The sequence below is a fragment of the Podarcis erhardii genome (assembly GCF_964252035.2).
Source record: "Podarcis erhardii genome assembly, chromosome: 3".
Taxonomy (NCBI): Eukaryota; Metazoa; Chordata; class Lepidosauria; order Squamata; family Lacertidae; genus Podarcis; species Podarcis erhardii.
The window spans coordinates 64,545,486-64,573,341 of NC_138507.1; the positions used below are offsets into that span (position 1 = coordinate 64,545,486).

Sequence of the window (27,856 nt, forward strand, 5' to 3'; positions counted from 1 at the left end):
CGTGTGCATGCACACTTCTTCAGATACACTGAAACAGAAGTCACCAGACCCTTCTATATAGTGAGAAGGTAGGGAGGGGTATTACTCAGAAGGGTGGTGGGAATGGGTGATTGGCAGATAGCTGTGATGAGCCTGTTGACGACTCTTAACGACTGCAATAGGTCTTACAGGAAAAAGCAAGGGGTGAGAAGGTGAAAAATGGCTTCGTCATGTATAATGAGATAAGAATCCAATGTCTTTGTTCAGACCAGGTCTCTCCATGGTTTTAAGTTTGGTAATAAGTTGCAATTCAGCAGCTTCTCTTTCCAGTCTATTTCTGAAATTCCTTTGTAATAGAACAGCTACTTTGAGATCTTGTATAGAATGTCCAGGGAGATTGAAGTGTTCTCCTACTGGTTTCTCTGTCTTGTGATTCCTGATGTCAGATTTATGTCCGTTTATCCTTTGGCGTAAGGTTTGGCCTGTTTGTCCAATATAGAGAGCTGAAGGACACTGTTGGCATTTGATGGCATACACAATGTTAGACGATGAGCAATTAAATAGTCCCGAGATGGTATGTGTGATGTTGTTGGGGCCAGTAATGGTGTTGTCCGGGTGTATGTGGCAGCAAAGTTGGCATCTGGGTTTATTGCAGGCTCTGGTGCCAGTGTCCGTGTTAAGTCTGGTTGTAGTATTATTGTGGGTTAGGAGTTGTTTAAGATTGGGTGGCTGTCTGTAGGCAATGAAAGGTCTTCCTCCCAGAGCTTGAGAAAGAGAACTGTCATTGTCCAGGAGAGGTTGTAGATCTCTGATGATGCGTTGTACTGTTTTAACTTGGGAGCTGTATGTGATGACTAGAGGTGTTCTGTTATTTTCTTTTTTGGGTCTGTCTTGCAGCAAGTTCTCTCTGGGTATCAGTCTGGCTCTGTTGATCTGTTGTCTAACTTCATCTGCTGGGTATTTTAGTTCTAAAAAGGTTTGCTGTAGATCTCTTAGGTGAGAGTCTCTGTCTGTAGAATTGGAACAGATGCGGCTGTAACGTAGTGCCTGGCTATATACAATGGACTGTTTGGTATGTTTGGGATGGTAGCTAGAGGCATGTAGATATGTTTGTCGGTCAGTTGGTTTATGGTATAAGGTGGTGTCTATGCGCCCATCCTGTATTTTTATAGTAGTGTCCAAAAAATGTATTTCTTGCATAGATTGATTCATTGTTAGGTTGATTGTGGGGTGAAAATCATTGAATTTCTGGTGGAAGGTGTCCAGGGTCTGTTGACCATGTGTCCAGATGATAAAAATATAGCCAGTGTATCGCAGGTACAAGAGAGGTTTGAGTGGGTAGGAGTTTAGGAAACGTTGTTCTAAATCTGCCATGAAGCTGTTGGCATACTGTGGGGCCATGCAGGTGCCCATTGCTGTGCCACTGATCTGAAGGAACAGGTCATCACCGAATTTGAAGTTGTTGTGGGTAAGGACAAATTGGCAGAGTTTGGTAGCAAAGTCCGCTGTGGTTTTATCTGAAATGGTGTTCCTTATAGCTTGTAAACCATCGTTGTGTGGGATGTTGGTATACAGAGATTCCACATCCATAGTAGCTAGTATAGTATTGTTAGGAAGATTATTTAAAGATTGTATTTTCCTCAGAAAATCTGTGGTGTCACGTACATAGCTGGGAGCACTGATGGCATATGGTTTCAGAACAGAGTCCATATAACCGGAGACACCCACTGTAATAGTGCCAATACCTGAAATGATGGGGCGTCCTGGATTTCCTGGTTTGTGTATTTTAGGTAGAAGATAGAAAGTTCCTGGTCGAGGTTCTGTTGGTGTGTTTGTCAGGATCTGTTCTTGGATGTGTGGGGGTAGCTCCTTAACAATCTTGTTCAGTTCTTTTTTGTATTCTTGTGTGGGGTCTGAGTCCAATTTTATGTAAAAGGTGGTATTGGAAAGTTGTCTGTGAGCCTCCTGAATGTAGTCAGTTTTGTTCATGATGACGACAGCTCCACCTTTGTCCACTTCTTTAATTATAATGTCTGGGTTGTTTCTGAGATTATCTATGGCTCTCCTTTCAGCATGGTTTAGATTTTGTTGTAAGCGATGGTGTTTTCTGGTCACATCTGTTTGGATTCTGTGGCGGAAGCAGTCAATGTACAAGTCCAGTGTGGTATTGCGTCCATCAGGAGGGGTCCATGTGGAGTCCCTTTTAGTCAGAGTTTGAGGAACCATATTTGGTTTTCAGTTTTACACTGATACCCCCCTCTTGCTTTTTCTTAACTACTCTGAATTTGTTGCTTAGATGTTACTACAGGATCTAGATAAAGGGGATACCAAGATGAGTCAATTCAATGATCTATCAAACAAACTTCTTCAAGACTACAATGGTGATGACACAAGAAAAGTGAAGGAAATAATGGATCACTTGAATACCTCATGGATCAACTTGAAACAAAGGTATGTGCAAACAAACGTGTGCCTCAAAGGCATATTCTATTAATTCAGGTGTAACCTAAATTGGGGGCTTTCTTACCAAGTGTGTCTAAATCGAGGAAGAACTCTAAACTGTTCCCTTGTGCAGTGTAAGCCAAATGAAGCTGGTCAGATTTCTGATTCTTTTTTCCAGCATGGATCCATGTGTAGCCAGGTCTTTAAAGTTCCTGAGACATTTGTTTAATGAATATGGGCTCTTAGGAAGGTGCCTGTTTTGGGGGGGAAAAGGTTGTATCATTAACTACTTTTCCAGCACTGATTGAGAGGAGTGCTCCATCAAGATTGCCCACCTCTTCCTTGTCTATGCTATGTTGTCAAGTGTCTTGTGCTTTTGGATTTTCTTGACATCCCTATCACCAAGGGTACAGCAAACCTACTGAAAGTGAAAGCAGTGCACTTCCGGGATAGCGCGAACGGGTAATGGCGGATTCCCTCCGAGCTCTGGAGGGAATCGGCTCCGCTAAGGACGGGTCTTGCCGTGCCGGCGACACGGGGACCCTTAGAAACCGCAGGCGCTGAAGCCTGCGGACATGGAGACTCGGCGGGCACCTTAAGCGCCCTCCCCGACCCGCGAAGAGCCTTTTTAAAGGCTACGGAGGGGACCGGAGAGTGGCGTGGAGCTGAGAGTCGATCGCTGCCTTGGCGGAGCGAAGCCGCGAGCCATGACCGGAGAGCGCTATCTTTCTTCCTGAAATTTGGACTGAAAAAACAACTCGTGAGTAGAAGGAAATTTTGGCACTAAAAGTTTTATCATTGAATTTGAGTACGAGCGGGGGATGTGTTAAAAAGGAAGTCCACACTCCCCCCCCCACCAAAAGACTTAAAGCAAGGAGAGGAGCACTAAGTCGGAAAGACTCTGGTGTTGAAAGGAGAAAGAACACTTTCATAAATTGGTTGAAAAAGTTACTTGTGCTGGAGTGAAGAGAGGGGAATCCCAGAGGTTTTGCTTTTGGCGGACCCCCCCCCGAACCCGGGCAGTGCCCTGCTTGGGAACCCGAGAGAAAAAACAAGGTGTTTGACAGCTGTCAAAAGAGCTGTCAAACGGACGTCAGCTTGGAAATTGAGTTAAAACTGTGTTATAACTATATTGTTGGGACTAAAAGTGTTACATTAAATTGACTGGAAACAAACTAATTCTGAATAACAAAGTAACGAACTGTTGGAAAAGAACTATGATGGAAATCCCCCTGGAGGGAACTAAAGACATTGCAATGGCTGCGGAAGGAAAACTACTGGCAGAGATAAAAAAAATGTTTTCCCTGGTGGGAGCTCTGCAAGAGCAGAGCTTAGCCATGAGAGATCAACTGATGACCTTCAATCTTAAACTAAACAAATCTGTTGGTGGAGCTAACCGGATGGAAAAAGAATCTGCAGCTGCAGAAAAAGAGACAACTTCAGAACTGGGGGAAAAAGAAGAAAAAGAAGAAGGAGTTCAGGAGGAAGAGAGCAATCAAATATCTGTAACTTTTGGGAGGAAAAGAAGTGAAAAAGACAACCAATGGATCATAAATCTGCAAAGAGAGAGAAAGATGGAAGTCCCTGGAACAACTGAAACATTAAGCTACGAAAGAACGAATAAGTATGATGGAGACTTCTTCTTTAAGCTGCAACATGGGAGATCTGTTGATCCTGGACAAAGACTGTTTTTGTTTGAAAAATATGAGGAACTGGTGACAGAATTCCTTCGAGAAGAGAAGATCAATAAAAAGGACTATAAACAAAATTGCTGGAGAGTGATTAACGGGGGCCTAAGGGCCTCTGATGTGAGAAATCCGGGTTAAATCTGTCTTTTTTTTTCTTTAGGATATTAATGTGGGAAGGGGCAAATACCGGGATAGAGGGGGAGGGGAGTGCAGAGTGGTAAAAGTCTGGGGTTTAGAATAGAAATATTATTGTTTTTTGATTTAATATAAAGAGTAAGGAATTTGTGGGAGAGAAATTAGGCCGACCTTAGAGAAACAACTTAATATGTATAATGGGATTTAAAGTAAAAATGGATAAAGGATAAATTATAAGAAAAGATATGAATAATATTTAAGAGATTTGAACAAATAACTTGCTGAGATATTTAATGAAATGGGAAGGTGGCTGGGGGGGGTGGGGGGAAGTCACTGAAAGAGGGTAATGATTGTAAGGGTATGAAACTACAGATATTCTGTTTTGTGTTTTGTGTTTATGATATATGTTTGTGTTTGTTTAAAAAATTTTGAAAATCCAATAAAAATTTTTTTTAAAAAAAAAAAAATGAAAGTGAAAGCAGTGCTTCCTGAATATGGAAACATTTTCAATTCCTTCTTGAAGTCATTTCTGGAAAATGGTTGAAAGGTGCTTTTTGATGTTTCCAAAAAATGTGAGCATGCATCTCATTTGGTTCAGCCCCAAGTACTGTAGTGCCAGGAAATAACAGATTTCATTATGGAAAGTCCTTGAGCAGAAAAACAGCTATCTGTGTCTCCTTCAATGTAACTAGAACACATCATTGTGCTAAACATCATTGTTTAGCAGCATTCTGCCTGGCCCAGTCAAATAGTGGTCAAAGGAAAAGATTATGCATGTGCAACACACCTTGGACATCCCTATGTCCACAGGCTAGCACAGGGGTAGGGAAATGGATCTGGCCAGTGGGCTTGATCATTATTTCCCCCATCTCTTGCAGGCCAAGTTTGACCTCACTTTTTTGTCCATATGGGTCTTGCTGAGTGCTGTTTCTCCACAAAAGAGCACTTTGCAAGGGCTTTAGCAAGACCCAGCAATCAATCAACTGATTGTCAGTGCCTGCAAATGGACTTTTGGATGAGTCAGATGTTTCTTTACCTGCCCCATGCCTGAGGTCATATATGGCATCAGCTGTAGAGCAAGTGGGCATAGCTTGGTGGAAATGGCGTTCGAGATTAGGTCCATGAGCCAAAAGTTCTGCACCCCTGAGTTAGAGTCTTCACAAGCAGTAACACTGTCAAAGCAGACTATTGCCTCATGGATGTACCTCATTCCCTTGTATTAGTAATCCTCTCCAAGAAAGCCTTCTGTCCTCTGTAGGGAGTCCTGGATTACACTTTGAGAAAATATCCCTCAACTTCAGTTTTTAGTGTTTTAAGCCACAGAAGCTCCCTGTCTGATCCTGAAAGGAATAGAGTTAATGATTTTTCCCATTTGAAAATAAACTTCTTGCAGTTGAGTCACAATTCCTTCTTTGTATAATAGTATGTTTTCTGCCTCCAGCTATCATTCTCTTCGTTACCTTGAACAATTTTATTTTAACCCGAAAAAAGTTTCCTCTAGAGATGTGAAGATGGTTTGTTTTTATGTTGCCTTTTTTCATCATTCTACATAATTTCATCAGTCCTGTCACTTTCACTGTGTTAAGACCCAAGAGTCCCTTCTTGTCTGGATTTCCCTTTATCTTTTGTTAGCATTTGTGGTTTCTGTACATCAACTCTCTTTCAGGCAGGTTGAGTATAATTATTAGACTTCATGTATATGTTATAAAATATCACAGACTTGGAAAATATGTATTCAAATAATAAAATGTATATACTTCATGGTGCTGGAGAACAAAAATATAGTATGCTCATTTTCAATGTGCTCAATATGCATTGCAAAGTATTGATAGTAAAATAAAATAACTTTGCAGGTAACGTTAGGGTGGTATATGGCTAATTTGTTTTGGCATGAAGATTTGAAGGTTAAAAAAATGGCCAATAATTTTAAGGTAAATTATGGAGGAATTTGTATTGGGACTTCATAGGAACAGTGCAATCTTATTGTAAATGAAGCCAAGCGGTGAAACAGGCTTTGAAGGCAAAAGTGAACAAGCAGCTGTTTAAAAGAAGCTTGGATAGATTATGTTTTATCTTGAAAATGTGGTGAAGGAGGAAACCGACATTTAGAAATCTGTTTAAATACTTCAAACCATGAAGCAGGTAAACATGCTGGAACTTATCTATGTGTATGTAGCAAAATGTATATACTGCTTGATTATAGCAAAACCTCTGCTTACAAGAAATACTAAAATTATCAGAAAAAAAGTTAAAAGCAATTAAAAATGGATTATTAACAGCAAGGAAAAGAAAGATTAACAACATCTGAGAGTAAAGGACTGCTGAAAATAATGGAGAATTTCAGCATTTTCTCTAATTGAAACTTCTTTAAAACCAACATGTCCCTTCAGACCATTTTAAAACCACTGGCATTGAAGAGATTGTACTCTCAAATTTGAGCTGCTGTATAAATTAGATATGCTACACAGTGGGCAATAATTGTTTATACTTCAGGGTTGAGACTGGGTAATTTGTCAGTATCTCTGTAACCTGGATGAATAAATTACATTCTTTGTTCCCAGTCTCAGACTCAGATATTATTTCTTGAATTTAGTCTAGACTTTTTAAAAAGTCTACTTTCATGTTTTAAAAACCCCTAAAAGGGATTTTAAAAATAGGGCACCCTCCTTGCAACTTTAAAACCACTGTTTCAGTCATGCATGTGCTCACCTATAACCCCCCCCCCATTATGATAATCAGCAAAGTTATTCTTTGGACTTTTTGGAGTTCTGTAAAGCTACAGCAAATATGAAATTAGATTTACCTTTAACTTCATTAGCCCTTTAACTTCTTGTTGTTAGCTTTATTGGTGATTCAAACATTACGTGGGTTTGGACTTCCTGTTACCTGACAATTCTTTTGCTTTATCTTGTTGAAGTGCTAATGTGCTTTAAATTAACTAGGACTACGCAGGGAACAGATTTTGGACTCAAGACTGAAAAACACATTGAACAGTACTAAGAAGGGGAATTTCAATGTTACCTCTGTCCAGCAGCTGGGGATGAACAGAATATGGTTCTATCCTACTGTGCTCATGTTATGTATTCCTAGATGCACCTGGCTGGACAATGTTCTGGACTAAATGGATATTTCCTCTGATCCAGCAAGTCACCTGATACATTCACAAGATCATGTGGTTCATAGCATCTTTACTTTCTCCTTAGCTTTTGTTTTTCTGCCTTGGCAGCATCCCTATACTCCAAAAACAGCACAATCCTACTGCACGATCTTAAATATACTTACATGAAATGGGATTTATTCTTAGTTAAGGGTGCACAGGATTGCATCCTTGTATACTTTAATGAACAAATATCTCTACTTTATCTCTTTATTGCACACATGCTTCTTGATAGTATTCAGGTAGATTCGGGCCACTTAGCTAATGCACCACAGGAAGAAATCCAGCAGGTGAAGCTCTCATGACCAAAGGGCGTTTGCAAGGGCATTTAGCGGAGGAGTTTGAGGGGTGTGCTGTCTCACGATGTATGTAGGAATAAGAGACATGGATGTGTGTATGTGTGCTCCTAGTTCATCTACCATTGCCTCTCACACACCAGAGGTTTGTTAAACTGCAGGTTCTAATTTTGTCTGGACTGGAGAACTGTGGTTTAAGTGATCTCTACAAACCAGGTTATAAAACCATGGCTTAATCCTGATCCATAATACACTACATGGATTATTTCAGAATTTAAAACAGTAGAGCATGAATAAGCATGCCAAGACATTAGCAGTTGTTGATCTTAATGATAATCATTTCATGGAAATCATCCATCATCTGAATATCTGCCCATATTTTCACCAAATATTTCTCATTTAGACAGAGCTGTTTTACAATTTGTTCTTGGAACTAATTTCACAGTTATTTAGATCTGGATCTGTGAGTAGTAGTAACTATCACATGGACTGTTGCATCAGTTTATTATTTTATGCTGCAGTTCACACAGGGTTTTACATAGGAGATCATCTGGAGGGGCACAGTTGGTGGTCCCCTGTATCTCAGAAGCCCTGCTGGCCCCAACTAGATGTCAGGCATTTAGTACCTCTGGTCTCATGCTCTGGAATACTCTTCCAACAGAGATTCAGCAGGTGTCCTCACTGTTAACCTTCAGATGTCTCTTTAAGGCTTTTAATGCCTATTCAGTTATTTAATTTCCCTTTTTAGACAAACCGGTCATTCTTGGGCTTTTTTTGTATTGTGTTTTTTATGTTGTGCATCTCTTTGATATTTTATGTGAGTGGGTGGTGTGGGTGCATGTGTGAGTGAGTGTGTACATATTCTCTCTCTCTCTCTCTCTCTCTCTCTCTCTCTCTCTCTCACACACACACACACACACACACGTATGTTCCATACTGGCACAGGTCCCACTTCACCTTATATGGTGGCTCCACACACTGGCTATTAGGAATCACAAGAAAATATCTTACTGCAGAACAGTAATTATTTTAAGATGCTTTGGTAGGAAATCTGGATATGTATTTTTTGCTAAATACTGAAAAGATCTTGTGGGAAGTAACTACAATTTTGTTGGAGCACTCCAGCATAAAATTTAATTTGTGGAAGTGTGTGGATTCAGCTGTCGGTAGCTGCACACACTAAATCCTCTGGATAGTAATGTTCTGTGATGGTATAATTCTTCCATATAGAACTGTATTTTGTGTTGGCTCAAAACTGAAGATGGAGAAAATACCTCAATTATTATGTCTAGAGGTCCTAAGCCCCATGCATTTATCCTTTAAATATGAGCAAAGTTGTAGCTGCCTTAAAAAAAATTATTAACTATTTATTTTAAACATATAATTGAAATGTGATCTATTCATTCTTTGTGTTTCTTTAAAAAAAAAAGCATGCACACAAAGTTCAACCATTGTGCCAGCAATCACCAATACTTTAAAATAACGTATTATTCAATGATATAATACTTGAAGTAGATATTTGGAGAGGATGCTTTTGGTACTATAGCTCTGCAATTTGGCACTTACTTATTGCAGATTTTTTGGCAGGAAAAAATATATAGATTTGGCACCTTCTTAGCCTACCAATAGATTATCACCAAAACAATCTTCAAAAATTAAATCCTGTGAGTTGATAATGTTGCCTGAATTCATTTCAGTTTGGAAAGATGAAGGTCAGTCAAAGTCAAAAGTGTTGCAAATGTTTACAGAATATTGAGGTGTGTAATAGGTGCAATATGTGAAATATGAAAGAAACTCTCAAATAAATTATGATTCTATTAAAGGAGTAGTTGCAATCTCTCAAGTAAGTGATAAAATAAAGAACATCTGTTCCACTTTTTAACAGCATTGTGGTCTGTACACTTTAGGGAGTTGTTTTCATTCATTGCGAAAAAACTATTTGCTTGCTTCACAACGTCCTGAAAGTGTGCAGTTAAGTTCCTCACACTTGCAACATTGCAATATGGTTACAGCAAGAAGAGGAGTATTTGGTATATTGAATTATTTTCATAAATTGTAGCATCTTGCAAGTAAATGAATAAGCATAGAAATTCTAGAACCTGTGGCATAATGCACCAAAACAAATGCGCACCAACTGCTCTGTCTTAGATTTAATGATTACTTTTTGCAATTTTTCTGAGGTCAGTGTTATTTTTCTTCCCTACAGAACATCTAATAGGCAGAATGCTTTGGAGGCTGAGCTGAAGGCAGTGCATGCCTTGCTCAAAGACCTTGAAAGTTTCCTCAAGTGGATACAAGAAGCAGAAGCTACAGTCAACGTGCTTGCAGACGCATCACAACGAGAATGCGCTGTTCAGGACAGTGCTTCTGGAAGAGAACTGAAAAAGCAGATAGAGGTAAGAGCACGACAAGTTTGTGTGTGTTAGTTAAAGTAGTTAACTTGCCTTTACGTTTAAAATGCTAAAGCCAGATTGCAATAAATAAAAACAACAATAACATGCAATTAATAACGAGTCCAATGGCTGCTGAAGAATAAAGGCTGCTGCACAGTAACGGAGGGCCATCAGCTAAGGGATCAAAATGAGCTGCTAAATCTGAGTGTGTATTTTAAAGAAAATTCCACAAAGTAAATGTTTTTTTCTCCATAAACCTTGTTTAATAAATCTGTACTTAAAAGTTACAGTAATTTTAATGAAGTATTCCCCAAACCTCTAGCCCACTGGGCCTCTTCACAAGCATTTCTATACTTTCTAAGTAGGGATGCTGCAAATCAAGAATCAGCGTATCATGAGGTCTTACATATCTCACACCAGCCTAAATTTTGCCTGAATAATCTCTCAGAGACAGAAAGCTCCTATATTGTCAGATAGGAGGGAATCAATAAGTAAACTTTGCTGATGGGAACTGCTATGAGGAGTCACCCTTTCTTGTTATTTACTAGCAAGCAAGGTCCCAAGGTATGATTGGTGGCAGGAAGGAAAACACCTTGTGACAGCTTACCGTTGCTAATTGAATGCCATTAATTCACATAGGAAAACCATAACCCAACCTGATTTTTAGACATAGGCTTTGAAGTAGAGGGATCATTTCAGCAATACGATTTTCTGTGATATAAAAAGAGATTTCAGTAAATTCATACTAAAAGAGCAAATGTACATTTTTGTGAAGTCTTCTCTTGGTCTTGTTAGTATTCATTTTTTCAGTAAGTTGCCTGTTTTGTTTCTGGCTGTTCTAAACATACATAATTATAATGTAGCTATCTTTTATCTATTAGCACCTATGGATTTCCCAGTTTATTCTTAATACACTGATACCTCGGGTTACAGACACTTCAGGTTACAGACGCTTCAGGTTACAGACTCCACTAACCCAGAAATAGTACTTTGGGTTAAGAACTTTACCTCAGGATGAGAACAGAAATCACGCTGCGGCAGCTGGAGGCCCCATTAGCTAAAGTGGTACCTCAGGTTAAGAACAGGTTCAGGTTAAGAATGGACCTCCAGAACGAATTAAGTTCTTAACCTGAGGTACCTCTGTATTTAGCCTCTGAGCTCTCTAACCCTCAACTAGTCTTAAACTCAAAACTACTGTTGACCACGAGGGGCGCTGTGGGTTAAACCACAGAGTCTAGGACTTACTGTTGACGATGAGGTGGCGCTGTGGGTTAAACCACAGAGCCTAGGACTTGCTGATCAGAAGGTCGGCGGTTCGAATCCCAACAATGGGGTGAGCTCCCGTTTCTCGGTCCCTGCTCCTGCCAACCTAGCAGTTTGAAAGCACATCAAAGTGCTTCCGGTGGGAAGGTAAACGGCGTTTCCATGTGCTGCTCTAGTTCGCCAGAAGCAGCTTAGTCATGCTGGCCACATGACCCGGAAGCTGTACGCCGGCTCCCTCGGCCAATAAAGAGAGCTGAGCGCCACAACCCCAGAGTTGGCCACAACTGGACCTAATGGTCAGGGGTCCCTTTACTGTTGACCACTGCTGTCTACTAATGTGGATGATAAATGGTAAAGGAAGAGTGAGCAGCTAAGAATTGGCTCAGAAGTTTTGAATGCTGAAAATAAACTGTATGATGGTTTTTATAACTGTCTCAAAGTTGATAAAAGGACAGATAAACTTCAAATATTGTTTGGAGAATGAATGGGGGGTGTCTTTCAGTATAGTATTATTACTAAACACATTTCTGATCTCATCACTGAGGTATTGGAAGGAAATGGGACCAGCCTTATTTGCTTGGCTACTGTGAGAGAAGGATGCCAGACCAGATGGTCCATTGGCCTTATCTAGCAGGCCTCTTTTTACATTCTTATGTTCTTATCTGTCCCCTTTTCTTTCTTGGAGGTTCTGTAAGAGCTATTTTCCTTGATTGCTTAGTGGTATATTTGGGAAATCAAGGGCAGGTAGGTGTCCTCTTTTGAGGCTGTTGTACCCTTGACTTTAAAGCTCAGGAAGCTGAATAGCAAAGTTAAAACATGCGAAATTTCCTCTAAATTGTGAGGTGGAAATTTAATATACTTCCCTTATAATTATGGAATCCTTGTTTGCCCTTCTTGCATTATGCGACTCCTTCATAGTTATTTCCATTTTACCTGAATATTTTAATACATTTTCTACTTGAATAATTTCCTTCCATTCCGTGCTATATTATAGTCTCTCCTGTAGAAATAAATGGGTTTAGTCATGTGCATGCAGTTTCGAGTTCATGGCAAACCCTTTTGATGGTCAACAAAGTTTGATTTGTTTTTAGTGAGTGAGAACTTGTTAATCATAAACGTGCAGAACTAACAATGCAGGCATTCCTTCAGAGCATTTGCAGCTAAAACTTAAGCATTTTTGCTCTGGGACTGCAAATGCAAAGGAAACAACAACTGAAAAATGGAGGCACAGCTGCCAGATCTCTAGCAAATTGCCCCCCCCCCGCCAACTGTTTAGAAGTGGCAATGAACTGAATCATTTATTGAAGTGACCCTTCACTTGGCAGTGGTTACATACAGTGGTTTCACTGCCCCCTCCCCGCCCAATTCCATCTTCAGCCTTATCCTATGACTATAAATTCTCTTTTTCAAGAATGCACAACTAACTCAACTGGTTGCCTGGAGGTGTGATGCTTTTAGAGGTGTTAATGGAACAGTGCATGAACCTAGAGGTTTTCCTTTATTATCCTTTGGATGCTCTAGCTCCAGCTTGAAGGTTGTATGTGCCAACATCCTCAGTGAAATTAAAAAGGGTTTCAAGTTGCACTTCTTAGACTGTGCACTGCCAGTGTCTGAATCATCACAAAGTTTTGCAGTGTCCCTGCTCTTTTGAGAAGTTCTGCAGTACTTCTTATATTCGAAGGAAGGACAGGGGAAGTGGTTGACTGCATAGTTAATAAAATGAGGCAGTGTAGTATGTCAGCAATGTAATTTTTGTTAGCTTGGCACTTCTTTCCCCAGCAAAAAACCTTTGCTGCAATCCTCCTTGGTTGTTATTTGTGCTGCTTCTTTAGACCTCCATGTTAGGAAGCAATAGGGATATACTTTTGTTTACTAGGGGGTATCTTTCCTGGATAGCTTCAGCTGGAGAAAGCTTGTACATTGCAGTGCTAAGGGAGACCCTCAGTTCAAATAAACCTAAAATCTCTTAGATTCTCTCTCTCTCCCCCCCCCCCGTGAAGATAAATTAAGTGTGTGTGTGTGTGTGTGTGTGAGAGAGAGAGAGAGAGAGAGAGAGAGAGAGAGAGAGAGAGAGAAAGAAAAGGAAGGAAGGTTGCTCTGAGGCCCACTCCCAGTTTCTCCCCAGGATCAATATACCATCTGAACAAGTCTAGAATTTTGGATAAGATAGACCTTAGTTTGATGTAGAACATCAAATACAAGGCAATTCTTATGTTTCTGTATTTGTACAAAATATTAAGCGTTACAATAAAAAGCAGTTATAGGATCCACACTTTGTGCAAAGACAAAATGAGAAAATAAAGTACAGTATCTTATACTATTATCTCATTTGATTGTATGTTGATGATTTCAGTGAAGGAAATTTCTGTTTAAAGTATGAGTCCATCTTGCACTTTTTAATCAAAATGTTTCGTAGTAAAAATGCCAGTAGCAAACTGATGTGAATATAAGCATTACATGAACTCTAAAAAATAGAGATTAAAGTGAATGTTAGTAAATTCTGCAAGGTCTGTTTCATGGCAGTAACTAAATTAAACTCAATGACCGTTTAATTTTATTCTAGTTTAATTATGTGTAATGGATGAATTAAATGTTTGAGCTGGTGGGTTGCAGTTACTTTTTGTAGATTTTCACTTGTATCTAGTGATTTATTTCTTGTGATTTATTTTTTTGCTATTTCCTAGATGTAGGCTTTCAGCTTCTTGGGAGCAGTATGTAATCTATGTACTACAAAAATCGTTTTGGTTTTAGTGCATTTATGGCCAGTTATGCACACAAGGGAACAGCCTTTCCCCAGACAACTGGTTGTTTACTGTGTTCTGTCCTGTCCTTATGACAAATACTAGGAAAACTTGACTGATTCTATTTATTTTCGGAACTTAGAGTTTTGCAATATATTTTTCATGTCTTCCAAAGGAAAATCCATCAACTATAGTTATTTCTGTTCTATTGGCTATGACAAGGCTAACTTAGCTGGTTTGTCACTCAGCTCACACTCTGATCTTAACAATCTAGGACTTCCTGAAATGTTTCCCACATCTTCTTTGAGAGGTACACTTAATTTCCAGGTATTGAAGATAAGCCAAATGATATCTTCATCAAACAGAAAATATTAACAAGGCTAATATTGTGTATAGATCTCTCTTTCTGACTGTTATTTCAATTTGGATCCTGGATCAGAACTTAAAAATTCCCTACACTATTTTTTGTCATGAATTACCCCACTTGGCAGTGGCAAACATGTGTACTTAGATATTTTCACTGGCTATAAAGTATGTGGAAAAAAGGACACGGTGTCTTTAACAAATGAAAAGAGGAAGAATTATGATATTTTGCATCATAAGGTTGTGCAGATGTTATGTTTCAGAGTATGTTGGTTTCCAGTTACTTAGAAAACATGAGAGCAGAACATGAAAATCTGTACTATACTGCTGGCAGTCATCCTAGGGGTTAGTGTTGACCTGATTTCTTGCATGTGTCATAGCATTCAGCAGGAATTAGAATGAGGAAAAGGTGTCCAGTTGAATGAAAATAGTGAATATATTAGAGGCAGGATTTTAAAATATGTAATCGTTCAGGTTTGCTGGCCAAAGACTAGATACAGTTGAGGAAGATAGCCCTCAGGCACTATTATTGACAGCCTGGGGGGAAAGTGGGAATCTTACTGAAAAAGTTGATCTAAACCCAGGGGTAGGCAACCTAAGGCCCGGGGGGCCGGATGCGGCCCAATCACCTTCTCAATCTGGCCCACGGACTGTCTCGGAATCAGTGTGTTTTTACATGAGTAGAATGTGTCCTTTTATTTAAAATGCACCTCTGGGTTATTTGTGGGGCATAGGAATTCGTTCATTCGCCCCCCCCCCCAAAAAAAAATATAGTCTGACCTACAACATGGTCTGAGGGACGGTGGACCGGCCCAAGGCTGAAAAAGGTTGCTGACCCCTGATCTAAACCCAGAGAGTAAGCACGAAGGTTGAGTGTCTGAAGAATGTGTTAGAATTCTTAAAGATGACTATAGGTCCTAAGATAAAGCTGTGGCAAAGATATGGCTGGAAGAATTAATTTAAATATTCATATACTTACAGAGTAGACCTGGAAGTCAGTAAAGGGATTATGGTAGGCTTGGCCAAAAAGTTCTCGTTATGTGCTAGAAACAACATTCTACTTAACAAGGCAGGAACAGACATTGCATGGAGAATGAAAATATGTAACAGAAGAATCCTGGGAGACAATATTACTTCAAGAATCACACTTTTAGGGAACAGTACAACCCCTAGTTTACCATAAAATAAGGGGTTTTGGTTTTGTTCCACTGAAACTAAAGTTAGTAAAGTTTAGCTTAACGCTGCCATTTGTTTAAAGTGAAACAAAATATTAAAATGTAAAAGTAAGTTTTAATGAGTTTTTCCATTGTTTTTATTGTTTTGTTTTGTTTGCTGCTTACTGATAATTTTTCAGCTTATTCTTGGTATTTTAAGCTTTTAGAATTTTCATTGTTTAATTTTATAGTACGGTTTGCTTTTGCTTTATGTTTGCTACTAATATGTAAGTAGGAAAGTGATTTACATTTTTTAAAAATATGTAAGTGGCCTTCCTCCATATTCATAGAAAAATGTTAAAATTTTAGTTTAGTGCTACCATTGACCTAACTATGCAGTGTAACAATCCATATATGAAAAGCAACTTAGCTTCCCTTGTTCACATGTGGTGGAAACCTCAACCTCATCTGTATAGCCACACAACCTTTGTCCACAGAGCTATCATTGGCAATTTCAGAGCTGCCACAAATAATACAGACTGCACTATTCTAATAACCATGGAAATTCTACCAAGGAGGGATTTTCTCTTTTAAATAAAGCGGGATTGAGAGAGCATATGAAAATACTGTAATTACACCTTACATGACTTTGGCATGAAATATTTGAAAAACATCCTCCTTCTCTGCAGACCTTTGGTGTTAAGATCAGTAGTGGGACCCTCTTGATGGTACCACCATCCTCAGAAGTTAAGTGGGTGGTGGCCCAGGAGAGGGCATTCTCTGTGGAAGCTCCCAGGTTGTGGAATTCACTCCCCAAAGAGTTGCATCTGACACCTTCATTGTATAGTTTCTGTCATATGCTGAAGATGCAACTCTTTGCCCTGGCCTTTGGCACTTGGGATATGTGTTTTCAGGACCCACCCTAATTCATGTATTTGGTTTTAGCTACAGTCATACCTCGGGTTGAAGTAGCTTCAGGTTGAACGTTTTCGGGTTGTGCTCCGCGGTGACCTGGAAGTAACGGAATGTGTTACTTCCGGGTTTTGCCGTTCGCGCATGCGCAGACACTCAAAATGACGTCACGCGCATGCGCAGAAGCGGTGAATCGTGACCCACGCAGATGCGCAGACGTGGGTTGCGTTCGCTTCAGGATGCGAATGGGGCTCTGGAACGGATCCCATTCGCATCCAGAGGTACCACTGTATTTTATATATTGAATTTTGAATTCTCTGCTTTGGAAGCTTAGGGTGATGATTAAGTTGAGTGATAAGATCTATTTAGGCTGAAGAAAGCTTTTTGTAGAAAAAGCAAGGGTTTGTATACACATAATGAAATTTTGTGCCTGAGTAAGGGGAAGCTTCCCACTTGCACAAATTATGCACTTGCTTATTTTGGACAATTTATTTTCTTTCACTCTTTATGGGCTAGGGGGAGGAACTGAGGAGGGTCCTGCAGCCTCACCCACTGAACATAAACCAACTTACTGGGTCCTCCTCTGTAATCATAATCATAATCATAATTTAATTATTTATACCATGGCCATCTGGCTGGGTTTCCCCAGCCACTTGGGTGGCTTCCAACACATATAAAAACATAATAAAATGCCAGACATTAAAAACTTCCCAGTAACAAGGCTGCCTTCAGATGTCTTCTAAAAGTTCTGTACTTCTTTATCTCCTTGACATCTGATGGGAGAGTGTACCACAGGGAGGGCGCCACTCCGAAGAAGGTTCTCTGCCACACTTTCAGACCTGCTCTTGCTACTACCAGAGTTCAGAAGTTGCTCTTTACAAAGCTAGGCAAAATAAGGGGGGCGGGATGTGAGATTCTTTGAATGTTGCACTGGTAGTGTTGTTGAGTACTAAACTTAGAATCATAGAACTTCATATTTTAAAACCTTGTATTGATTTACAGAATATGCACCAACCAGGCTAATGGGTAAACTTAGAAAAAGTTAGAAGTTGTCAAGTTTTAGCTACTAGAGGTGTAAAACTATATCCTTGGGAAAGCATGTGGGATCAAGCGACTTCACTTAGCTAAATGTAGCCAATTCTGTTTTGTTTTTTAACATTAAGTGCCTCATTTGTCTTTTCTATTTTGTTGCCTCAAGTTAGAATCTCACAGTAAGTAAATATTTGTTGGCTCTAGTCATGCATGGAAAAGGTTGCTTGCAGTATTTGGTGAAAACATTTGCTTTCCTGATTTCTGAGCTGTTGTAGAAGTACGGTAGCACTCTATTCAGCACACAGGCAGAGAGGATGGCTATTTAAGAGGAATCGTGTGAGCTTTTGTAAAAGGGATTACCAAGTAGTCCTGAAGTTGTGCTCCTTATGATTGGGAAGAAGACTTTTTAGATATGTTCTCTTCCCCCCCCCCCATCCGAAGTATTGTGGGACTGCCCCAGTGCATGCCTGTCATTCTCCACCTGCCTGCTTCTCCAATAACGCGGGAATATTAAAAAATAATAATACATGGGGGTTGGCAGGAGTAGGTAGGAAGAAGGAAGAACCAATCAAGTAGTCTCTCACACAGTCTCTGACACTTGAGAGCTTTGTTCTTGTGAAATTGTTTTACTTTGTTGTTTCTACATTCCTACAGTACAAGAGTAGTGTTGGGATAGAGCAGGGGTAGCCCATGCATTGCCCTCAATACACTATTGCACTCCCAACTCCTATCAGCCCCAGTCAGGATAACCATTGGTGGGGATGATGGGAAATGGAGTATAATAACATCTGGAGGGCACCACCTTGGTTATCCTTGAGAATAAAGCCATTATATACTTTCTTAGTATTAGTCCTTTTGTGATGTATGTTAGAATAATAGAATTGTAGGGTTGGAAGGGACCCAGAGGGTCATCTAATCCAGGCTTCCTCAACCTTGGCCCTCCAGATGTTTTAGGCCTACAACTCCCATGATCCCTAGCTAGCAGGACCAGTGGTCAGGGATGATGGGATTTGTAGTCTCAAAACATCTGGACGGCCGAGGTTGAGGAAGCCTGATCTAATCCAATGCCCTGCAGTGTAAGAATATGCAGCTGTCCTATATGGGGGTCGAACCTGCAACCTTGGCGCTATCACCATGCTCTAACCATCTGAGCTATCCAGGCCATGTTGATGGCATGGAGTTTATTTCCAGCATAACTATTTAAGTATGATCCACTAGAGCCATGTTTCTGACACAGTATCTGACCTGTTGATCCTATTTATGACTGGGAAGGAGTTTTAATCTTGGTTATTTTCCTTGAAGTGTTCCACGTCCTTTCCTTGCAGGGTGTGGCTAGGGTCAAGTGCCTGAACCATACTTGCTCTTCACATGCCATTTTACAGTGCATTGGGTTTCTGCTTGTGGAATTATTTGATTCGTTCAGCCCTGGTAGGTGGCTTGATATTAGAGCAGGACGTTTGATCCATACGTTCTGTTTTTATTGATTGGTTAATGACATTTACAATGTCGCCCAATAACAGGCTTCTCTGGGTGGCTTACAAACAATAAAGCATTAATATCCAAGAATAATCACAGAACAGTAAACCAACTCTAGCATAAAATGCCAGCATAAAAATTTCAACAGCAAAGGTTTCAGCGTCATAGGGGGAAAATATGCTGCACCACTAAAAGTATGCAGCATATCTAAAATACAGTGAATTCAAAGGTTCACAATTATAAATCAACAAAATAAAAAGCCCCTCACATGGCATTAAAAGCCACACCAGGTGAGCCTCTCTGTGGAGGGACCTGCCACATCATAAGATACATATTTAATGAAGAATATTTGTATGTTGCATATCCAACCTTTATTTTAGTGTTGAACTCAAGACAGCGAACACAGGGTTCCCATGCTGTCTCCTATCCAGCCACTGGCCGCCTGACCAGTCTCCCAGACTTGCTTTGCTTCAGAAGCACTGCAGCCTCATGTGACTTCAGCCTATGCCTTGTTACACTTTGCCACATTTGAAGTATGTTCTCACTGTTAGACCCACACTGATGCTGACAGCAAAAGAATAGCCTCATTATGAAGCATCTGTCTTAAACTAAGTTCCTTAAATGATACAACTTCTCAGAGTTTGTTATCAAGGTCCAAAGCTTGTGAAGAATCCTGCCCAGGGGGAGGGAGCAGGAGGGTGAGTAATCAATAACTAAAATATTATCTTGCTAAAATCATACCCAGTTGCCTTATTCTTCAAATGGACCTATGCAGGAAAGGTTCTAATTGGATTTTTCACCATAATAACATTGGTACTTCTACATGTAGAACGATTCCTTTCGGAGCTCTGGAGATGAATGAGCTTTAAGAGAATCTTCACAGGATAGGGTTTGCCCCCTGCAGGTCTTCCTTTTGTGCAAGATAATCTAGCTTTTGAGAGCTGTCGCTATGTGATTTATTAGCCTTTAACGTATGGCTGATATAATTAGGGCAGGTATCCCTCTGCTCTTCTCATAAGATTTATAGCACACTGTATTATTCACTTGCTCCACAGCTCTGCCAGAGCTGCTTCCAGTGCGAGCGCGAGAGCATCTTTCTCCTGAGTGAGGGAAGGAACGCTGCTCTCTTTCTTCCTATGAGGCATATTCAAAAGGAGAAATGTTGTGATTATGTCTTCCCCAAGGAATTCTGCTTTATTTCTGCAGCTCGCTGCTGTCAATTCATAAACCTTCGGTGGTATGTAGTTCACTCTCCCCATTTGGTAGCAGGCATTTTCCCCTGGATCTGCTGGGCAAATGCAGGCTTCGAGGATGCCGGCAAGCTTTTGTTTTTGTGTATATTTGGCTTTTTGAAAGAAGAGACACTTTAACACTATGCTAACTGCCTTTGCCTTTGAGTGTGTCACTCGGAAAAGCTGCCCTGGAAGCGAGCATGCTCAGAGAGCTGGCAAATCGTTGTCCAGTGACCAAGAGGAAATGATAGTTGTTCTTCATTTATAATGCAAATTTTGAGGTGTCTTCAGAAGTGTGGCAAACTTAAAATGATGGCGGTGGTGAGAACATCGCTGCAGAAAGTTGTGGTATTATTGCATCGCTTGCAGAGAATGGCAGTTTCTTCCCCACGTTATCAGAAGCTTTGCAAGGTAAGTAAAAACTGGAAAGTTAAACTATTGTTTCTCTCTTTCTTTCTTTGCACTAACAAATTGGATGAATATCTATATCTATCTATCTATCTATCTATCTAGAAACACAAGTATGACTTAGTGTGGTTAGGCACTAGAAATATTTTCTTGGGAAATATTAATTATAGTTACTGAAATTGATACTTTCTTGGTTTCATTATTTTTAGCCACACTTGGGAAGATGCTGTTAGAAATGCTGCTTCTTATAAAGATCAGTTAAAAGGTTAGTGTAAGAGCTGTTCAGTACAGACCCCCCCAGTGTGTTTTAAAATATCAGTCCATATTTCAATTTACAAAAGTTTAAGGTAGCACCTGCTTTCTGCAGATCTGCAACCAGTGGAGCTTCTATTGTGTTACATTATTTTTTCTATTGAAGAATAGATAGGAAAACTGTAAAATGTCTATATTTCATAAAATGTATATGCTGCTTTTCCATTCAAAAGCCCATGATGGCCTAGTGCTCATGACAGTAATGTAAACATCTGCTGCTATGAGTTGTAGATTCTGTGTGGTTGCAGAACTTTTGCTGTAGTGGAGCTGCTCGAAAGTGCTTGCTAATCTTTAACTTTGAGATACGAGGGGAAATCATTAAAGCTGGTTAACTTTCAAGGTAAGAGTCTCACTCTGTAAGTCCATTCTTGAGCCATGTCTCATACAGCCCACCTAGCTAGAAAGGACAGAGTGGGAGCAGGAGGAAACACAAGGATTTATCTTTCGGCGGGTTATTGGAGAACTGGTGGATGTCTTCCTTATTTTGAATCAGCAGCAGCAGCAACACACACAAAGAAAACAAGAAGGGGGAAAGGAAACAGTGATTATCATCAAAGCAGGAAACTGGCTGTGGCTGGTAGAACTTCTGATTTTTAATACTACTGAATATTGCTGTTTTAGGAGTTAATTCATGTTCTTTGCTTCAGTGTGAATTGATAAAAATTAAACAATATTGTTTGCATTTTCCATCATTTGTTATGAGAAGGAGGAAACAAATCTCCTGGTTTCTTGGCTATCTTACATTTAGTCTTTTTTGCTTCCTTAAATTATATAGGAATGACTAGATTTCTAAAATATTTATAACTTTGTATAGATGTTTCAGAAGGCATGCTGTGAAGTTGAAAATATCCAGCCTGTACAAATACAACTTTTAAAGCATCACTATCTTAAGTATTTTTGTTTCAGCCACTTAAAAGAGTAAATTACATAGCTGGCATTCGTTGCAGCTTTTGGGTGAAAAAAATTCTTTTTCGGAAACTTGTCTAGAAGTGTGTAAGATGTTAATGTTGGGCATGAAATAAGATAGTGTGGTTGGGTTGTTTGTAAGCTTATAGTTTTTTTTCTTATCACATCAGTCACTTGGCACAAGCAGAGAAGCCAACTTTGTAGTAGTACTAAGATACTAGAAGAAATTGCCCACGTAGAACAGATGTCAGTAGCAATGCATTTATCTTGCTAACTTAGCTCGTGAAGCAGCAAAAGGAAGTTTTATTTTATGAATGGGAATTGATGGTGTATTTATCACTCAGAAGTGTCTAACAGCCTGGAATTATTGGATACATTTTTTGTTCAAAACGATCATTTTCAAGGGAGAAAGAAAGAGCATTTTAAATTATACACTGTTGGTTTCAGTTGTCAATTGAAGTGTTCAAAGTTTGTTTATAATGCTCATTCAACTGATGTTGGTAAATGTGTTACAATCCCAGCCTCTTCCACCAGGTGTCAATGTAAGGCAGTGATAAATGAATGGTTAATGCTATATAGCACAATGAAAATCTAATGTGCACTGCAAATTTTAAAGCAACTTTCAATGAAATAATGAACTGTCCTATTATTCTACTATGCTCATTTCACTGGGGAAAGAAATAACTGAAAGTCTCTATATTCTTGTGCACAAAAAAAATTCTTTATTCTTCTTGTTATAATCGTAATAATGCAACCCTGTAATTTGACCATTCTATGTACTAACTTGTATGCTAGGAATATGGTAAACATATCTGTAGCTGTATTAAGATTGATTTCAATAGTGTAATGCCAAATGATAGAATACTTAGCAACGTAAGTACTTGTTTTATTCCTAGATTTAGGGGTGACACTATCCCCCCCAAAGTTTTGGTGAGCAGTAAATTAAAGCTGTCTTAAAATGAAATTAATGGAAAATATCGTGTAAATAAGTTCAGAATATTGCTAATAAAGATAATATTAGAAGTGTATTATTATAAGTCTGAATTCTACAATTAATTTTTTGAGCTGGGGAGCAAAAGATAAAGTTCTAAAAATAGATTGTAAACAAAAGGCTGTCTGCTGTATACTTTAAAATAGGGATGTGCAATCTTTAGCCTAATTTCAAAAGCCTTCTGCATACAATTAAGTCAGACCTCTGGGAAGAGTGTTCTATCCATCCACTGGGTGGTGGTGGGGAAGGGAATAGAATTGCACAAAGCTAAAAAACAGGTGTCCAACTCACTTTTGATTTTGGTCATGCCCTTCACTGGCTTCTGCTCCACTCAGTCATGAGACCCCTGACCCCTGCATAAAGTTGCCCTTGACAGCAAAAAGGTTGCCCACCCCCTGCTTTAAAGGCACAGCAGAATACATCTGGTAGGTTTTCCTAATACAGTGGTACCTCTGGTTACGTACTTAATTCGTTCCGGAGGTCCGCTCTTAACCTGAAACTGTTCTTAACCTGAAGCACCACTTTAGCTAATGGGGCCTCCCACTGCTGCCGTGCTGCCGGAGCACAATTTCTGTTCTCATCCTGAAGCAAAGTTCTTAACCCAAGGTACTATTTCTGGGTTAGTGGAGTCTGTAATCTGAAGCGTATGTAACCTGAAGTCTCTGTAACCCGAGGTACCAGTGTACATTTATCATTCTGGATTGGATCCAGTGGTGCCCCTCTATTCACAAAAGGGACCCTTTTTGAATTCAAGGCCTTTGTTCTGTTGGAGGTTTCCGCATATGGATACAGATAGGGAGGAGGCAGTATCTGCAATATTATTCTTCCCCTCCACCCCCCTATACTACCTCTCATGCTGTCCTGGAGGGCCCGCAACTGTGCCAGTTGGATCATTGGACCTAATCCACCCTCAGTGTTGACATAACAAAAGTAGGGACATGAATCACAATCCTTTGGTTATGCCCTTCCCATCAATTTCCCCTTCAGTTTCTGGGGGCACCCCATACTTCTGGAAGTATGCTGTCAGTCTTCTTGAGGGGAAACTGCAGGAATTTTCTCCAAATATTAGCTTGCCCCTTCGTGAGATTGTAGATTCTACTTACAGGATAGGAGCAGCATCACTCGCTTGCTCGAGCCTCAGGGATCTATATGGCATGCAGCAATCTCTGCTCTTCATTCTCTTCCTAATATCTGTGCTCAGGACTAGTCAGAAGCTCTTAGGACATAAAGAAACAAAGCGAAGCAGCGTGTGGGTAAAGATGGCTGGCACTTTTTCTTCATAGTCCATGAAATGTGAAGATCGTTGCACTTCCACTTGGTATATTTGAGATCATCTACAAGCTTTCCAATTCGGCAGCCATGACTGAGCCTAAATTGGCTTGAAGCTCAGCAAAGTAGCATTTTTTGAAAAGAATGACTGCGTCATGGAAAGAAATATGAGGCATTTCTAAATATATCAAAATAATATAGAATACTACAACCTTTTAAATGGCTAAGGTGGCTTGAGTTCCTAATATGTAATAATTTGGGTATACTCACCCTTCATATCAAGAACTGCCAGGTCACTTTCAGCTAAGAAGACAAGTATAACAAAGGCAGTTTGTGTTCAAAACACAGTGAATATTCTGCCAGAAAGTATTCATTTACAACACAACAAATGAAAAACTATTTAGAAAATGTATACATGGGAACATCTGAAAGTCTAGTCTGGGTATGACATTTATCTCCAGTCCTGAAGTGACACACGATAACTTACATGAGTTGCCAGCTTCCTTGGATGTGATGATAAATGATACAAATGCTCTAAGCTATGTCTGGCTTTCAGATGAATGCTTTATACATATGTTTTTTTGAAGAATAAATTTCAATTTCAGAAAGCTTTTGTGGAAATTGATGAAAATATAAAAATAATGATGAGCGCAAAAGGAAATGTATGGTGCTATATGATTAATCCTTGCAGACATAGAAGTTTGACAGATTCAGGGCAATTGAATTTAGAGATGAGGGGAAGAAAACAATTTTATCTATATCAAATCCCACTGCCAATATTCTATCACATTTGAGTATAACTTAAGAAGCAGAACCTGGGACAGGGCAATTCATAAAAATATTTCTTTAAAGTGCGCATTAAATTATATGGTACAAAGTGAACAGTGAGGCCTGTTCCTGCCTCTTGAAGGGAGCAATAGCTGATTGGGACTGGTAAAGGAATATAGTTAGGGAAAGTACCAGAACTTTTAATCTCTTCCCTTCCCTTTACACTTTATGGACTTCAGCTGGCGTGTGTTTTGAGGTAGCTAAACTTCAGGAGCTACTTTGAAGTGGTTCAAGTAGCTGATGAAGGATAATAGGAGATAATTAATAATAGGAGTTTAGTTAAAGATGCCAGGGAGAAAGGAGCTAAAATGATCTGTCGGAATTAGTGGCAATAAATAATGCTTGTTTTAAATGGGGATATAATACAAGAATACTTATATAGAATCTAGTGGAAAGGACTCCGTTGTTCCGCTCATAAGCATAAAAGCTTAGACGGTTTATAGGAAAGGCAAAAAAGACTTGTGTCTATATTATCCTGTCTTCATTTAGTGCTAGAAGATCTTTGCAACCCTCTCAACTGTGAACACACAGATGATTACAAGTTGAGAATGTTAAATAAAATAGTAGTAAAAACAGGGAGGAATACGTTGGATAAATTCTTATGAAGAATATAGTGCCTCTTAAACACTGAAGATGTGAGAAAGACCTGAATTTAAAAATGAAAAGTGTGTGAGACTATGGGATAGGAAAACATTAGCTTCAGCGCCAGATTCAGGGTGGTGCAGGTGGTTCCTCTGTGCAGGGTGTTGAGCTGAGGAGGAGACCCAAGACATACCTGTGGTTGGAGCTGGTGCAGCTCCAGTCATTGCTTCCTTCTCCTCTTCCTCCCTTCCGCTCCTGCCACCTCCAAGTAGACAGCTTTGAACTTCTCCTGCAAGGCCCACTGCTTCGTTCAGGGCACCATATTACCAAAGTCTACCCTGTAAGGATGCTGAATAATATAACTTAGGATTGTAGAATCATAGAGTTGGAAGGGACCCTGAGGATCCTCTAGATCCCTACAATGCAGGAAACTCAACTAGATCATACATGATAGATGGCCATCCATCCAGCTACAAATCTACCTTAGCAGTTACCTCGCCCAGTCCCCATTTTATTAGCTTCTTTACAATAATATCATGTCATATTTTTTTAAAAGTGCATTTTTGGAAATATATATTAGACACAACCTCACATAGTGAGGGTGCAGAAAGGAAACTTTTCCAGTACTTAGCAACAATGCGTCCGTCTTAGGCGCTTATGATTAAAATATTTTGCAGTTACAAAGCAGAATGCTATTTTATGTAAATAAAATGTAGTGATAGGGTTGTAATATTGCAACAGCCGTGTTGAATAACAAGTGGAGGATTAATGGGGGAAGCTGTTTTCTTGAATCTCCCATATTTCCTGGAATTAAATCAATACCTAATACTTGAGTTTCTGCTATTTTTTACTGCACAAGAATGCTGCTGATTTGACAGAAAACACCAAGGTTACTAACATTATACATCCCATGTTGTAAATGGTCCACATTATTTACTTGCTTCAGAGGATGTCGGTAAGTCTTCACACACTTCTTTGATAGCTGCTCTTTTCTCATTCTTCAAGCACCCGATAAAAGCTTAACTTACAGATGGGAAAGTGCACAGCACCCTCCTTGACTAGCTTGTCCTTCAATTTCATAAAGCTACATTCCACTCACCCCTGGTAACTTGTAGTATATTTAGTTAACTGTGTTTTCAGGCACTTTCTTACCTTTGAGAGTAACACATTTCCTTTTCATAACACATCTCCCTAAGAAGGCACTTGTGGGTTTTAGGAATACGTGTAAGGCTATGGCTGATGGAAATGTATGAGAGTGAAAACTGAAACTGGTTGATTGGATGTAGGCTGTAGAAGTCACATAGAAATTGCTGATTCATAACTTTTGCAGCCCCAGTTTCTCCAGTTTGTTCAAGGAAGAATTACTTTTGTTCATAGCAAACTTCAGATTTTGCTTTAGACTTTTATGTAGTAGTTCTAGTAAAGCGCCTTCGGGTTTCTTACAACACATATAATAACAAATTTATCATTCTGTGAGGCTTCAAGCTGGTCATTTTTCTTCTGTTTTTTAAAAATCTGGTTTTAAATCCGATGCTAAACATATCCACTTGTAACCAGTCTTCCAAATATAGCTTGGAAGATTGGGAATAAACAGCAGCAAGCCTGTGACTCATGCACTCCCTTCTCCTTTTATCCCATGCACACAGTGAGCAAATTAGAAGCCTTTGCTTCTAATTAATGGCAAACCATTGTTTGCTTCAAATAAGATCCCATATCAAGGGTTGATTTTCATCTGAGAACCCTGTTTTTCAGGGTGAACAATGATGTGCTGGTAATTAGTAGAGCTGCCTTAAAGGTAAAATAAGCTTTTTATCTTCTCATCTAATGTACAAGGGGGGGAGAAGAGCAGGTGTGCTATGTTGAGACATATTACTGCTCATCTTTGTACAAAGCTAAACACAAACCATGGCTTGTTATGTATCCAGTGGCCATGTTTGTTTTAATGCTAAACAATGGTTTAGTCCAGGCTTCCTCAACCTCGGTCCTCCAGATGTTTTGAGACTACAATTCCCATCATCCCTGACCACTGGTCCTGCTAGCTAGGGATCATGGGAGTTGTAGGCCAAAAAACATCTGGAGGGCCGAGGTTGGGGAAGCCTGGTTTAGTGCTATGTGAACAAGTTCAGTCTCTAAGCTGGGGTGACATTCTCTCTTCTCCAGTCATACAGCTGGGAGAAGGAGTTTGGAAGCTTTCCCTTTCCCCTAACCATACCTGCTTGTTGTTTACATTCTGGAAATGTGGTTTATCAGAAACTATGGTCAGTTCCACAAGTCACAGTTTGAAATTATAATGGGAT

General features: G+C 39.6%; 1 protein-coding gene across 3 annotated transcripts in view; it reads left to right on the plus strand.

Annotated features, from left to right (window-relative positions):
* Positions 1 to 27,856, plus strand: part of LOC309338224 (utrophin-like) — a gene marked incomplete at its 3' end in the record, with an annotated part of 204,287 nt that overhangs the window by 9,129 nt on the left and 167,302 nt on the right. For 2 of the 3 annotated variants that reach the window (XM_081855250.1, XM_081855251.1), the window contains exons 6-7: positions 2,276 to 2,430; positions 9,904 to 10,093. In XM_081855250.1, coding sequence (XP_081711376.1) covers positions 2,276 to 2,430; positions 9,904 to 10,093 — 345 coding nt within the window. Of the gene's footprint in view, positions 1 to 2,275; positions 2,431 to 9,903; positions 10,094 to 20,111; positions 20,675 to 27,856 lie in introns of those variants that run through there. The other variant, XM_081855252.1, reaches the window with a different exon arrangement.